The 17,085-nt window shown below is 39.6% G+C and overlaps 1 protein-coding gene across 1 annotated transcript in view; it reads left to right on the top strand.

Annotated features, from left to right (window-relative positions):
- Positions 1-17,085, top strand: part of mmd (mind-meld) — a 1,597,006-nt gene that overhangs the window by 1,160,034 nt on the left and 419,887 nt on the right. Inside the window, exon 11 of the mRNA XM_068225859.1 lies at positions 2,900-3,046. Coding sequence (XP_068081960.1) covers positions 2,900-3,046 — 147 coding nt within the window. The remainder of the gene's footprint in view (positions 1-2,899; positions 3,047-17,085) is intronic.

Raw genomic sequence — 17,085 nt, 5'->3', positions numbered from 1 at the left:
CATAAGAACTTTATTTTGTATTTATCTTTATTTTGAGTATGGCTCTTAGTGCCGGGAGTATCCGAGGACATCTTCGGCTCACCATTTCTATAGCTGCATTTCCCGGTACAGCTCATGGTGGGGGGATGTGCTATATGTAGCCTATCGTTGTGTGAGTGTAACTGTACGGGCTAGGACTGGGAAGGAAGCGGCCGTGGCCTTGAGAAAGATGCCATCCCGGCATTTGCCTGGAGTTGAAATGGAAACCGCAGAAAACCATTTCTAAGATGGTCGACCGGGGTTTCGAACCCACCTCTCTCCCGAGTACAGAGCTTGCAACCATAACTGACCGTTCCGCAACTCACTTAGCTAACCTACTCGGTCATAAGAACATATCTACACTTCCTCGAAGCTAGAAGTATGGAATGATAGGAGAAAGGCAGAATATGGCAATAGTTCTGTCTCCTTCAGGAAAGTAAAGGGGTTATTCTTTTTAATGAATACACCCAAGCCACCAAGTCGGTACGAAACAATCAAGGACTCACTAGCAGCGAATGGTGGGGTATGTATCAGTAGTAGTTGTAATCCTATGACAGTAACTGTTGTCCACGTTGTCATAAGAGATCGAAACCCTCCGTCACGTCTCAAAACACTGCACGCACAAGGAATAAAATTAATTAAATCCAGATACCACAGCATTCGTTACATCCTGGCCTGGCTTGCACAACTCAGGCATGGTCGTCTATGAAGAAGTTACTGGCATCTGCACTACTGACAGCAGTCGTCGTACAGACATCATCGTCTTCGACGAGAAGAAAAAAAAAGCAGTTATATTTTAATCGACCCAACAGTCAGATTTGAGATAGATGCAATACAGTGAGTATAATTCGACAAATAGATAAGGAATATCTTCAGCCTGTGTATCCCCTACTAAATTAATACCACCTCAAAAACCTTGAAATTTTGTGAGACTTATGGTCAGAACCAGGGCACGATTAAATCTTTCTTCGTCGACATCTGAAACAGATTCAGACTCAACAAATATATCATCCACACCGTCGCCCTCACAACACTGGAAGGATCAGTCAGGATGCTGAGACATAATCTACACACACCCTCACGTTAACACACTCCTGCAAATAATTTAATATTAACATCGTACGTTTATTCATAACTGCTATAGCTATTACTGTACTAACTACAGTACACTAGTGTCCAAAAGTTAAGCATAAGTTATGAGTAAGTAGGGCAACAGGAAATAGACCGCAAATCGCAAGACATATGCACCTACCAATCATACGTGTTCGCTCTGTATAGGAAAGGAGTGTTCCCTGCTTTGACTAGCGGCGTAACCGCAAGGTAAACACAGCCATTGCCTGCGCCCCATATTCCCTTAGTCGTGTTTGCCCTGTCATAGTGTGCGGAGTGTAGCCTCGTGGTGAACGTGACAACATAATGTCACAACGACACCATTTGGACCCCGTTTTGCAGGGTAGAATACTCGGCCTCCTGGAAGCAGGCCAGAAATAGACCGAAGTCGCTGTATCCTTGAATGTGCCACGAAGTGTCATTTCCAGGCTTTGGAGACGATTTCGAGACACAGGAGATGTTAGTCGTAGGCCAGTACCAGGTCGACCAAGGGCAACCACCCCACAGTAGGACCGATATCTGGCCTTAACCGCCCAACGAAATCGGAGTGCACCTGCAAGACAATTGTCGGCGGAGCTTGCAGCCGTCTCAGGTATTGCCGTTTCCCGACAAACTGTGTACAGGAGGCTCAGAACAGCAGGGCTGTTTACCCGACGTCCAGCGGTGTGCGTCCCGCTCACTCTTGCACAGAGACAGGCCCGTTTACTCTGGAGCCGTTAACATCGAAACTGGACCATGAATGAATGGAGGCATGTGCTCTTCACAGATGAATTCCGCTTAAGTTTGCAGAACTATTCCCGTCGCACATTAATCTGGAGAGAACCGGGTAGCCGATAAAATCACAGGAACATCGTGGAATGGGACCAGTATGGTGGTGGTGGCATCATGGTGTGGAGTGGCATCATGTTGAATGGCCGTACGGACCTGCACATCTTCATGGGTGGTCCGAGGAATACTGTTAACGCTTGGGGATACAGGGATGAGGTACTGAGACCACATGTTCGACTCTTCAGAGGTGCGGTTTGTCCAGACTTCCTCTTAATGGACGATAATGTCCGACCGCACCGCGTTGCTCTGGTGGATGAATTTCTGGCTTGGGAAGACATTCATCGCATGGACTTGCAAGTGAGGTCTGCGGACCTGAATCCTATAGAACATGCCTGGGATGCATTGGGGAGGCGAATTGTATCCCGTCAGCCTCCACCAAGGACCCTCCAAGACCTTCGCATTGCCCTTTCGGAGGAATGGGATCGACTGCCACAAGAGCTCTTGGAACATCTGATAGAGACCATGCCACGTCGCTGCGAAGCATGTGTGGCCGTTAGGGGTAATCATACTCCTATTAACAGCATATTTTGTTGCCAAGTTTTGTTAGTTGTTGTCAAAGTGTACCTTAGCTATCAGAACTTTTCTTACACTATTTCTTTTGGACAAGTTGTGTGACATATGGTGTGTAGTCAGCTTCCGTTTGTTCAGCAATCCGTCCGACATTTCTATCAGGTGGTATGGCCTTGTTTAGTGATTATGTTTAACTTTTGGACACTAGTGTATTCTGAATGTTTCTGGTCACCTGTAATTTCGGGCAGATTCATGGATAAATATTTTGGACTTAAGTGATTATATCATCGCCAAAGCTATGTATGCTATTCATATGACGTGGTAATTACCTTGGTCCAAATAGATTAATTTATTATGTTACTTGCATATAATAGTTATGGATTCTGGTTTAGTGATCTAGGTTTGAGTGATGAACCTTGATTTTTACTTCCAGGAGATCGAGCACTGTTATTATCACGGAACAGTCAAGGACTATCCTGGTGCTACGGCTGCATTCCATACGTGTAATGGAGTGAGTGGGGTAATTCATGTCGGCAACGAGACTTTTGTAATCCATCCATTCTACGGCGGAGATCTCTCGGTGAGTAACTACCATATTCTGTTTTCTCGTTCCTGGGCAGTCCTCACTGATAGCATAAAGGCAGTAAAAGGAATTGGAATTTTCTTCATCATTAAAGTGATTTAAAATTCTTGTAGGATATTCATTGTATTGTATATGAAATGTGCGTAATTGTGACTTGTAATTAAATTGTCAGATATAGTTCATATTTATACTCTTCAAACATGAAGTATTAAATACCATACCGGGTATCCATCAATTCTCCCAAAGACGCATTAAGCAACGAATGCTTTGGACCTGTCGTCGCATTTACTATACAGATGATCCTACTTAGACGTAATATTTATTGAATTTGGTTAGACGCGAGTTATCGCATATAAAAACTAGGTTCTCCGATATTTGGACATCAATTTTGTATTTTATTATCGGATCCACGCCTGTATTTGTCATAGCCACAGAATGTTTTAAGATAAGTGCATGCACAAAATTGAAACAAACATCCTGAGGTATTTAAAGAGAATACGTGCGTATGGATATGTTACATATTGTATAGCTGGTACTTCAGAATAGCCACTGAATGTTTAATTATCGCTGTTAAGATGTCTATTCGGGTGGATGACCCAGATGTTAGGCCCTTTTAAGCAACAAGCAAGATTCTTCTTGAATGTTCTTCTATATTTTTTTCGTCGCACACCAAATTTTGAATCATATTTGTGTAGTACCGGGAGATAAACCAGCCACAGTTATTCGCTTCAGACCATATGACAGAAGAAAGTGTGGTATAGTAGGTTCATAGATGTTTTTCTTCTCATTGCCCACTTCTTGGGGATGAGTTAGCGACTGCTCGAAGTGAATGGTTAGATCGATGATATTTGCTGTACATGCTTTATATATTGATAGCGATAATGTCGATACAGCTCTTGCTACCATTCGTCGCCAGACAGTAAACATTTTCGTGGACTTCTAACACTGTCTTGCGCAGGGAGACTGCCATTATTGAGCGGACGATATTAAAGATGATTGATTGATTGATCGATTGATTGATCGATTGATTGATTGATTGATTGATTGATTGATTGATTGATTGATTGATTGATTGATTGATTGATTGATTGATTGATTGATTGATTGATTGATTGATTGATTGATTGATTGATTGATTGATTGATTGATTGATTGATTGATTGATTGATTGATTGATTGATTTCGCTCTATATGCAGCATCTCCTCATGCGTGCAGTTTCCCAGCACATAATAAAAAACAAAAATGAGCTCGTCTATCACTATGTTCCAATTTTCCATTCAGAACCGGAGAAATTATGCACTTATCGTATATTTCCCATAAGTTATTTACTGAAACTAATTGAAATTTTGTGAGGTCACACACATAATGGAAGTATATTAAAATATAACTCCAATATGCATTATTTCGTTGAAATTTCACCTTTGTACCACCTCATTTTAATAAGCATTGGAATTTCATGATAATACATTTATTTGATAGTTTCAAGCAGACATTAAAACAACTAATATATTTATTATATGTATTTATTATTATTATTATTATTATTATTATTATTATTATTATTATTATTATTTTGCTTTTACGTCCCAATAACTGCATTGTTTATGGTTTTCGAAAAAGCCGGAAATCAGTATATACTTGCTCTTTTACCATAATTTACGGTAATTGACTTGGGTTAGCATTTGAAGAGAGGCTTTGCTACTTGAAACACTTGATACAAAAAAAAATTCTTAGCATGGTGAAATAACTTCTGCAGAAACCTTTTGGGTATCATTTCAATATTTTATTGATTCGTGAAACCTTACTTATTTTGGCGACTAGCGTTGTACTACATCCATATTATAGTGTCTGACGTACGCCTTTAGTATGATGGAAATTGGAAACAGGTCATTTTGTCAGATATTTTTTGTGAAATAGAAGATAAATTGAGATTTACTATATCATAGTCCTCTTTAGTTACTGTACTAGGAACTGTGTTTTGATAAAACGTAACAAAGATTTAAAAATAAAAGACAGTTTTAAGTTGAATCAATTGAGATATTCCCGGTTTCACTGTATCGTAATGAGGTCAGAGGGTAATTCATATATAACTGTGTGAAATAGAACTTATTTTTGTTGACAATGTACACAGGTACTCATCTGAATATTGAGTACACGCTAACCGTGATATATAAAACAAATGACTTTCGTTGGAATTCAGTAACACATTAAAAGAAATAAAAATTTGATATTTTCTAGAATGTTTCAGAGATGCTCATATAATGTATCATTCATAGAATGGAAATACTTGCATTAGAGCTTACAGATCGTGTACAACATGTAGTCAAACTTCGGAGAAGTACGCTCAGATCTACGAATATTTTCTCCTTAATTCAGTGGACAAACATTACCGAGACCACTGAGAATGACGTATTTTTGCTTCATACGTACATACTCTGAGCAACTAACTTGTAAGATGTTAATTTTCTTTGAAAACAAGTGAGTCCTTCGTACTGTATATGCTATGGAGACAGTATTTCTTGTTATCACCTCACATATTAATGTTTTTGAACAACACCGAGCTCGATAGCTGCAGTCGCTTAAGTGCGGCCAGTATCCAGTATTCGGGAGATAGTAGGTTCGAACCCCACTGTCGGCAGCCCTGAAAATGGTTTTCAGTGGTTTCCCATTTTCACACCAGGCAAATGCTGGGGCTGTATCTTAATTAAGGCCACGGCCACTTCCTTCCCACTCCTAGCCCTTCCCTGTCCCATCGTCGCCATAAGACCTATCTGTGTCGGTGCGACGTAAAGCAACTAGCAAAAAAGAAGTTTTTGAACAACGTTGCTGAAAATGAAAATCCACAGCCTGTTTCGAGTCATTCGATCGGATCAGGAATGGAATGAATGTGCCGGCTGCCGAAGCCTGTCGCACTCCTCTGGGGCAATTGATCAACGTTGTTGCAGGTGTTAATACATGGTAGCCATTATAAAGTTAAGAATAGCTTATAAGGGCACTACAAGTTAGACTCGGAGGTAGAAGGACAACATCTCGATGACGGATTGATATTTACGTCTGAAGAACTCCATCATCAGACATTTCCATGCTAGAGTGGAGAGAAGTGAGGACAATTAAGATAAGTTCCAAAACGCACGTTTTTAAGTATTTAAACAGAATTAGAGATAAACATTTCTAAGTGTGATTTGATAGAATCTGATGATGTTCTTTCAAGAACGAAGCATGTCATTCTATTTTTATTGTTTCTTTTTTCAGGTATAATTCTGTTGCTTACTTTTTCAGGTAGTTTATAAATTTATATATTCAAAATTATCTTCGGCAGACTGAATAACCTAACATTTATAAATTAACTGAGTATAAGCTGAAAAGAAATGGCTTTAGATATCACAGATTGTTTCTTTTCGTCACTTTAATACCTTCTTACACAATGCTAGTTCTTACCACAACGTAATAACTCTCGAGTCGCAGAGCTCGTGTGAGTAGAAAAGAAATGTTGATGGCCGATCAAGGAAACTGTTTTCTGTCATGAGCAACTTCCTTGTAAAATAAAATGTGTAAGAAGGGCGTGATAGCAGAATTACTACTCCTCAACAAGGCGGGCGCGGTTTGGGAAACTCTAACAAAGTCTTCATGCATGCGAATTGATAGCCATAATATCCAACAATGGAGGCCATCTGGACAGCTAATATTACTTCGTACTGAAGCATATATCGTGCTGAATGCTGTTGTTACCGTCAAGTGAGTGTGATCTCAGGATTATAGTCTTATATCGAGATTAAACTTGGACGTAAGATTCATAATCACCTTGTCCCTGTGAATTTATTGAATCACCTGTCGTTCAGAACGCGACGTACTAGAGTGACTTCCATCCTTCCACCTTTATTTGTCGCTAAAGTTAATGTTTATTTATTTATTTATTTATTTATTTATTTATTTATTTATTTATTTATTTATTTATTTATATCTTTTGTTTTTCATAAAGCGGTAGCCTCTTATGGGAGAGTGTGTTGTTATTAAATTCGATATCAGATAATCGATTGGTCGGAAACCACAAAAAGAGAATGCCTCATATTGTATATGCATGCTCGGAGAGCCTGCACATTTTTACCCCGAAATTACGCGGACGTTTAAAGCCAGAAATATTTCCTATAATTGGAATATGTCCGGGGTTTATATATCGCCATGAAATCGTTACACGCATGTTTTAAAACAAACTGATAGAAAAAATTCAAAAGGGATGAGTAATGTATGGTATCTTCCCTACTGATCTAATGTGAATGGAAATGGAAGGCGAGTGCTTATTGTATCCTCAACTGCTGATATTTTTCATGTAATACATTTTGTGCTACATCTATCAGTAAATAAATTATACCCACCATTATGAAATGTACATTAGCACATGCACCATTAATCTTACTATCATACGGGTATCGGCAATGTCGGCGTCAGATTATTATTATTATTATTATTATTATTATTATTATTATTATTATTATTATTATTATTATAGGCTAGCTATTATAATTACATAGGCAGGTTTCCGGTGACACCGGGATATGAAAGGAGTAAGACTTATCGGCCTGAGTAGCTCAGCCTTCTAAGCCCCGCTTGGCAGGTTCGATCCTGGCTCAGTCCGGTGATATTTGAAGGCGCTCAAATACACCAGCCTCATGTCGGTAGATTTACTGGCACATAAAATAACTCCCGCGATAAAAATTCCAGCACCTCGGCGTCATCGAAAACCGAAAAAGTAGTTAATGGGACGTAAAACCAATAACATTATTATTATTATTAAGTAGTATGACTTGGAAGGTAACGGCTATGGTTTGATTAACGTACATCCTGATGTGAAAGTGGAAAACTACGGAAAATCATTGTAAGTGCTGTCGACGATTTCCAGTTGAGCCGTACGAAAGTGATAAGATAACTTCTTTCCCAATCCTAACACAGTTCAATTGTTTTAATACACACGATAATAAATGCTGATCTAAAGCAGGATATCAGGCAAATATTGAACACAAAATCCCAAAACCATGTGATATATAGTAATATCATCAATTTATAAACCAAGGGTTTCCTAATCCATGTTTAATCAATACGCAATTCCCAAATGAACTGTGTTTCTATTTTAAATGTCTTTCCCTCAGTCAGGAAGGAACAGAGAGGTCTCTCCCCCTTCGTGCGTTGAATCTCTCCAGTTCCAATATTAATGAACACAGGCAAAGGCGAGGCCCAAATCGATAATTCGTAATATAGACTCTCGGAAAAATGAATTATCTTCAGAATTCTATCTTCACTTTTCTTTTCTTTCTTCTTGTAATAATCTCGCTAGAGGCAATTCATTGAGTACTTATTTATTATGAGGAGCAAGAGCATTATTTTTCAAACTTCATCCTACTGATAATCCATGTTTAGGTGTTTTTGTGCTGGAAGTTACCGCTCACCACACGTAGAATTCCTCCTCTAATTATTCTAGGCTGGTACTAGGTAAAATAATAGATATTAACATATTTTCTCACACCCTCCCTGAATAAATTCCAGCGAAATTCTTAAGAAACAATTATAGAAAAAATGGACAGGGGTATATTTGAAACAAGGTGTCTTTTTAAATAAATATTTTTTCCTTTGTACGCTGGGAATGGCGTTTGCTTTCTATGCGATATTTCAAAAGATTTCTTAAAAGCAATCCTGATCAAATTTCCCTACATATCATGCTTTCCTTTCTTCGTTTCTAGTGGTTTAAATTCGCAATAACTCTGACGGATTCTCGGTGACGGTAATATAGGAAAGGAAGTGACCGTGGCGTTAATTAAGATACTTCTTCCTCTTCTTTATCTGTTTACCCTCCAGGGTTAGTTTTTCCCTCGTACTCAGCAAGGGATCCCACCTCTACCACCTCAAGGGCAGTGTCCTGGAGCGTGAGACTTTGGGTCGGGGGATTAAACTGGGGAGGAGGACCAGTACATCGTCCAGGCTGCCTCACCTCCTATGCTAAACAGGGGCCTTGTGGGGATATGGGAAGATTGGAAGGGATAGACAAGGAAGAGGGAAGGAAGCGGCCGTGGCCTTAAGTTAGGTACCATCCCAGCACTTGCCGGGAGGAGAAGTGGGAAACCACGGAAAACCACTTTTAGGATGGCTGAAGAGGGAATTGAACACCCCCCCCCAGCTACTCAGTTGATCTCCCGCGGCTGAATGGACCCCGTTCGAGCCCTCGTACCACTTTTCAAATTTCGTGGCAGAGCCGGGAATCGAACCCGGGTCCGCGGGGATAGTAGCTAATCACGCTAACTACTAAACCACAGACGCGGTAGAGTTATTCATAGGTGTTTAATTTTAAGTTTTAGTTTGAGATCATTTAGTCTCGCGTTAAATTTTGTCCATGTGGCAGCCACGATTGTCTGAAAAGTAGTTGACTCCTGTAAATAAATAATGAAAATAAATTATTACCGTATGACTCTAAATATTTACGCTTTCCACTGTAGGTGTGATGTGCACGATTTTAACTGTCTCTGGGACTACCACTAATCAGCCTAGCGACCCCGAAAACTGTGGATTCAACACTTATATAAGTTAATTTGGGCATTATCATTTTCAACCGTTCTCAACAATCATGCTGAAGGCTGAACGTGGACTTAATGGCATCCAGAGTGTCAGAATTCATCTTAGCAACACCGGAAACTACAGATTCGATAATAATATAGGTCATTTTCGATTAATTTTACACGTCAACTCCCTCCCCTAGGGCTGCTCGGGGTGTCTTACCCCCAGAGTATTTTTTCCAGATATTAAGTACCAGGTTTGGTTGAGAGGTATAGTTAAATATGCACGCATACAGTACGTCCATTATCTTCTCAATTTGGACATTCTTTTTCCAGCCCTTCAAAACCCCAGTGTGGCTCTTTAGCTAAACGGTTAGCGTGATGGCCTTTGGTCACCGAGGTCTCGGGTTCGAATCTCGGCAAGGTCGGGAATTTGAACCATCATTGGTTAATTCCGCTAGCAGGGGGACTGGGTGTATGTGTCGTCCTCATCATTATTTCATCCTCATCACGACGCGCAGGTTGCCTAAGGGAGTCAAACCAAAAGATCTACACCTGGCGAGCTGAACATGTCATCCGTGTACGCCATTTCATTTTTTCTAAACCCCATTCTGTTTGGGGCTGAATGTTGGCTTAAATGGCACGCAGAGTAAACTATTCATCTCGGCGACCCCAAAAACTATTTATTTATTTATTTATTTATTTATTTATTTATTTATTTATTTATTTATTTATTTATTTATTTATTTATTTATTCTTGAGTTTCATTTGTGCCGAAGTTAGGGCTCACATCCGTCCCTTACATTTAACCACTTTCGATAATAATGCTCACTTAACCAATTTAAATAGTACTGCTGGACTGTAAAAAATAAAAAATAAAAGTAAGACATAGTAATTCTACAAAACTAAACACTAGGGACTGATACACAACACTGTTGATACATGATAAATGCAATTAAATGTTTAATACATTTAATGTTGTCTAAATACTTGCAACAAATGGTCAAGTGAGATAAATGTTTAATAGTATTCTTATAATTGATAGAAAGAAATGTAAACCACAGTTGTGTGTTTTACGTATTAATGAACAAGCAACATGATGAAAATATAAACAATTCGGAGCAGATTACATATTATTAAGGCAATAATAATAATAATAATAATAATAATAATAATAATAATAATAATAATAATAATAATAACAACTGAACCGAGTTCGATAGCTGCAGTCGCTTAAGTGTGGCCAGTATCCAGTAATCGGGAGCTCTGAAGATGGTTTTCCGTGGTTTCCCATTTTCACACCAGGCAAATGCCGGGGCTGTACTTCAATTAATGCCACGGCCGCTTCCTTCCACTTCCTACTCCTTTCCTATCCCATCGTCGCCATAAGACATATCTGTGTCGGTGCGACGTAAAGCAAAATAGCAAAAAAAAGATAATAACTGAAGTGCATAGTAGATAATAGTAAACTTATTCACACAACATACTCGTACGCACACACACTGACTCACACAGCTCAGTTTTAAGTACCGAGGGAAAACTTTCGGCAGGCAGATTTGAATGTATGAATGGAAGTCGAGTGACGAAAGTCCATTGCGAAAGTATTCCTGAGTCTGGATGCAGTAACTAGAAGGGAAATATTTTAGGAATTCGTTCGTTTTAGTGGAATTTCAAGTAGGGAACCAGAACGGATACTGATTTTATGGAATGTGGAAGGAAAACGAAAATTAGAAGATAGGCAAGTAGGGCTATTTATCGGAAATAGTTAATTGACAAGTGTCATAAGGTGAAAATTCCTTTATATATGCGTAGCCATCACAATTTTTGAAATATGGTGTAACATGAGCGTCATGCCACAGTTGAAAGGAATATTGTATGCAAGAGATTTGTGTTCGTGGAAGTCCCGCATCTTAATCGGCGTTTAGATTAACTAGTACCGTATTACAGCAGTCTAAAATTTGCAATGGTAGTGAATGGATTAACTTTAATATTGAAGTATTTGAGGAAAAGCATTCTTGTTACGTTCCAGGAGATATAGAGCTACATGAACCTTTCCACATACATTAGTTACGCGTTCATTCTCGGTCAGATTCTCGTTGATAGAGATACTAAGTTTAGTTACATTCTTCAGACACACTACAGCAATGCCATTGATGATGATTGGAAGAGGATTGACATTTCGTACTTACGTGTAACAATTTAGAGTTACTCATGATAATATTTTGTGTTTTACGAAGATTTAGGGTTAATTGGCTGTGTCTGAATAAATATGCTGGACTGTTTCATATAACTTGTTTGTAGTGGTGTAATTGTATATCTGCAATTCATCAGTAGTGTGGATGATGTGTCATTAATGTGCAAGACGAAGAATAGGAGCCCTAGAACGGATTCCGGAGGGATTTTACAGCCAATTAAGGTCTTAGATTTTTTACAACTACGCACTGATGACGACTTGCAAGGTACGACTTAAAACAATGTTAGGGCTATCAGGCTGATATGCAGAGAGTGGAGCTTGGATAGTAGTATGTCCATACTTTCCGTAATGAAATAAAATGGCGTATGGCTTTATGTGCCGAGAGGTATCTGAGGAATTCGGCTCATCAGGTGCAGGCCTTTTGAATTGACTCTCGTAGGCGACCTGCGACTGAAATAATGATGAAGACGACACATACACCCAGTCCCCGTGCCAGGGGAATTAACCAATTATGTTCAAAATCCCCGACCCTGCCGGGAATCGAACCCGGAACCGCTGTGACCAAAGGGCAGCACCATAACCATATAGCCATTGAGTCAGACATATTTTCCTTATAAAAATCACTACTGAAGTTCAGGAGTGTCAGTACCGTCATCTGTCGTTTGTCCATTGCTAGTCTTAAGTCATCTGTTACCCGAAGAATGGCAGTCGTAGTAGTGACCCTTTGTGAAACCAGATTGCGTTGGGTCCAAAAAGAGAAAAACTGGTTAAGAATTATACTAGCAGCTCTTGTACAAGTCGTTCAAGAACTTTCGGGAGAGGGGGAAGTATAGAAATGGGTCGCTAATCAGATGGCGTGTATGCTATGGTTTGCTATAATCTTGAGGTTACTACAGCATCCACCTATGCAGTTGGAAACGTCCTATGGTTAGACAGTAGTTTACAATGTGGGTAATAACTGGCAGGACAGCGCCAATAATGTATTTTATAAAGCCTGTTGGAATGTTATTTGCTCATTTAGCTTGTGACTTAATTCAAAACACGCTTTACATCATTTACACTGACAGGGTGAAATGATAAATTATGTTCGTTTTCTGTGGGCTTACCGACTCCTTTATTTAGATGAATATGATTTTGAGGTTGAGGTTGAGATGGCCGCTAATAGCGTAGGTTGAATGTATTATTATTATTATTATTATTATTATTATTATTATTATTATTATTATTATTATTATTATTATTATTATTATTGGATTACACGCTGAACGCCAAAATATGAGAAAGTATCGCAGTTAGTATGAAACAAAATGTAATGAGCAAATACTATTATTTGATGCTGAAGTGTCATTGTTCTATCTCGTACCTCGGCAACCATATAATATTACAAATAAACTTATTTTGCGCTTGTAATCCTAAAGATAAGAACATTAAAAAACAAAATAATAACCGTGACACGATAGCACATTAAAGCTGTCAAGATGGACGCTACTCAGCCAGCTGGCTTGCATATTGTGGAGTGCAACGTGGTCTGCGCAACATCTTGAGCCACTGCCTCTCATATCAAACAGCTTCTCAGTTGGTCTCACTGACCATCCCAACCCTCAGTCAAGAATTAAAATCCTTGGACTGTACAGGAATCAAGGCTTGGTCCTCCGGTTAACAGGCATGTAAGCTACTCCTACACCATGAGCATGGCGGTACGTACATCACTTCCAGAAACATTAATTGCATTGTCATCCAAATTAATGTGGTTCGAACCGGTGATACTGGCTTGTGTCACATGAATTTGTCATATAAATTACTTTATATCAACAACTTGCAGAGTAACCATGGACTGGTTCAGGAGAAATTACAATAGTCATTCGAACCTGATGTAGCATTACCCTCCTTTCTTTACAAATTTCATTTAACTAGCCGTGACTACTTGTTATAACCCTACTTGAAAGATAGAATCGAATCCGTAGCCTCTTCATAGTGAAAACTCGTAGGAAACCACTTACGTGCAAAGTCAGCCTTTTCATCCCAATTAACGTTAATCGTATGAGTATTTCATAGTGAGTTGGTTGTGTGGGAGATGGAAAACTGCAGCAACACACATACACTAATACCACGAGCCAGCAGACTTCATTAAAACTTTGAGAAATTGCTTTTAATTCATCACTCCGAGGAAAAGCTCGGCACATTTTGTAACAGTCCTCTAATCTCTCTCTCAACACAGTCATGTTCCACGACCCTGCTGTTATTTACGGTGGTGAATAAGGAATCTCAAGCGTTTAGTATTATTTGTACCTTTGATTTCTCATAATATTTCGAATTATGTGGCGTGCAAAAGGCATACTGCAGAATTATATTGACGCTTTCATTACCTAATAAGAGTTCTTCTTCTTCCAGGCCATTTTCTCTCTTTTATTGCGGTTTCTGTATTAATTTGGCCCAGTTTTACTGCTGACCCGATTTACAGCTCCGTAGCTGGCTATTCAATGTCTTGTCCATCAGCCGTGGGATTCTGAGTTCAATTTCCGGCTGGGTTATGGTGTATTTATTCTAAAACGGTTACTTCCCTTAGCTCGGGCACTACGTTTCAGTGCTGTCCCTAACATTCCTGCAAGTCACACACCACACTAACACGCAGCATACCGAACAAGTGGCAGCTATCTGCTTGCATCCGGGAGATAGTGGGTTCGAACCCCACTGTCTGAAGCCCTGAAGATGAGATGGTTTTCCGTGCTTTTTACACCACGCAAATGCTGGGGATGTACCTTAATTATGACCACGATCGCTTCTTTCCCACTCCTCGTCCCCTTATATCCCATCGTCGCCGTAAGATCTATCCGTGTCGGTGCGACGTAAAGCAAGTTGAAAAAATCCAGGCAGTATCCAGTACAAGACAGGCACCGCCCAACCCTCGTAAGAAGGTTTACCTTACAAGGGCTAGACGAAAATTTTATGACAGAGGGGCAGTACTATGCATCGTGGTTTAACATACTGTTGGATGTTTCATGGACATGAAACGAAGATGTTTTGTAATACACACCTTCAAAGCAATATCTAACAATGAAAAGAAACTGGCGTAAAAGAATATGAATTGTGACTATGGTAACACGTTGAGACCACGATCGAAAGTTTGCGTCATTTTTTCCTTCCTAAGCTATCTGGTTTATCACAAACACACTATTTATCTTTCCTCTTTCAAGGGGATCACACATTCTCAATGTAAAAAAATACATATCTATACAATGGTTATTATACTGAGCACTCACCAGGGTTAGCCAGAATAGTAAAGAGCTCATGTGTATTGCGAGTACCCGTTGACTTGGGTGAAGAAGAATTCGAATCTCATCATCGGACAACCACGAGGTCGTCTGCCACACTTTCATCCCCTGAAGTGCTCGAAATACGAAGAACATTTCCTTCCTGAACCTACAGTAGCTCCTAATCAACAGAAGCACATAGACATCAGTTTCATTGTCACACGTACCTTCTTCCGCCACTTTTACCACACTCTGGAGGGGTCGCGGTGCTTAGTCCTTAAAATAAAGATAATCAACAATAACAACTACTATACTGATAATGTTCGTGAAACTTTGTAAATAGTCTTCATTTATTATGAGAAGGTACATAAAAGGAAAGTCATCTTCATACGTACCATGAAGGTCACAAAGCTCGACAGAACATGGGATAGAGTAGTCAGCTCCACATACGTCCACCCCCGCCTTCAGAAATTAACCTATTCCTCATTTCTGTTGTAAGATGAGTGTTCCATGGAACCATGTTTGCTCGTGTAGCAGGAGTGGTCTGGTGTATAAATATCTCAAACTTCCTGCTGGGAAATGGAACCCAGGTCCATCTAGCGGAACCATGCGCGCTTTACCACCGCTGCTGGGCAACCACCAGGGCGTGACTTTGTTAAATCTTCTTAGCACTTCCAGGTACTATCCCAGCTTTCTTGGAGTGAATAGGAAAAACCTTGGGAGAAACATACTTTCTATATTGCAAGTGATGACGCTAGGCTTTGTATCACATATTTCTGAATGGTTGAGCTTCCTTGTCCTATTATGAAAGCATATGTGTCCACTCAGCTACGAAGGTGAACAATAGAAGCACGAAAATATTTCAGAACGAGTAAGTTATAGCAAAGTGAAGACAGGGAGATAAATGTCCTTTCGAAATTTTCATAGTTAATTTCAATGACATAGCAATGTGATATTAGTGATCAAAATGTCCTAAAGTGAATTCTCTTCTTAAATATGCCAACGCAACTTTTGAAAACCCCTCTTGTCGGCGCTCTTTGCAGGCGTTGTGACAAAGAGGAAAAAATGGTCGTGCACAGAACCCTTTTGTCCTTTGTACTACATTTTTCAGGCACCACTTAACACACCTGATAGCTTCCGAAATGAGCGTGCAAGGAACGAACAAAAATAACCTCAGCACGTTACTATGAAGTCCAACGTGAAACTTTGAAAGCCGACAGATGAATAACGGATTATCTATCGTATGTTGTAGACATCTGTTGATTCTAGAAATATGGAAATGGGCGTCATTTCTGGAAAATGTATTTTCAGTCGAATAGTTTACTTTATTGGCCACTCCACTCTCGACAAAATGTTACGAGTACCGCTGTGCCATTTTGTTTTACTCTGCGCATTCGTAATATTTGTTGAATAATGTCACAGCGATGATCCGGCTGTAAGGCCATTTCTAATCTCTCTCTATTAAAATTTTGTCTCTGGCTTCTCACCAGGGGCCGATGACCTTCGATGTTAGGCCCCTTAAAACAACAAGCATCAAGCATCAGCTTCTCACCAAGGCGACTGTAGTTCGAATCCTGGCCAACGCACATGTGAGATTTTTAAAATAAAACTAATGTTCATTTTCCTTTAATACAAATTTTATGTAAAACTGGAGGCTCCTTGGCTATGCAAATGTGATTACAGGACACACAAAACTGAAAGCTAGTACCTTACTTGCTCGCATTACAGTATGTTCGAGCTTTGTTCCCTGTTCTATCAATTTGGTGTAGTCTATACAGAACAAGTGGTTCTTTATTGAGAAGGTAGGAATATTAAGTGCATCATCCCAGTATACTAAAGAGTATATGAATATCCGGGATTACTGGCTCAGGTGGTACAAAGCTTGCTTTCTGTGCCCACGTTGGTGGGTTCGATCCCAGCTCAGTCCAATGGTATTTCGAAGTGTCCAAATACGCCAACCTTGTGTCACTAGACTTTCTAGCACGTAGAAGAATTCCTATGGGACAAAATTTCGGCAATGTAGCGCCTGCAAAAACCGTTTAAGAAGTTAG

Source organism: Anabrus simplex, chromosome 2 (genome assembly GCF_040414725.1).
Source record: "Anabrus simplex isolate iqAnaSimp1 chromosome 2, ASM4041472v1, whole genome shotgun sequence".
Lineage (NCBI taxonomy): Eukaryota > Metazoa > Arthropoda > Insecta > Orthoptera > Tettigoniidae > Anabrus > Anabrus simplex.
The sequence above is the reverse complement of the archived record's forward strand: the minus strand, read 5'-3'. Positions and strand labels throughout refer to the sequence as shown.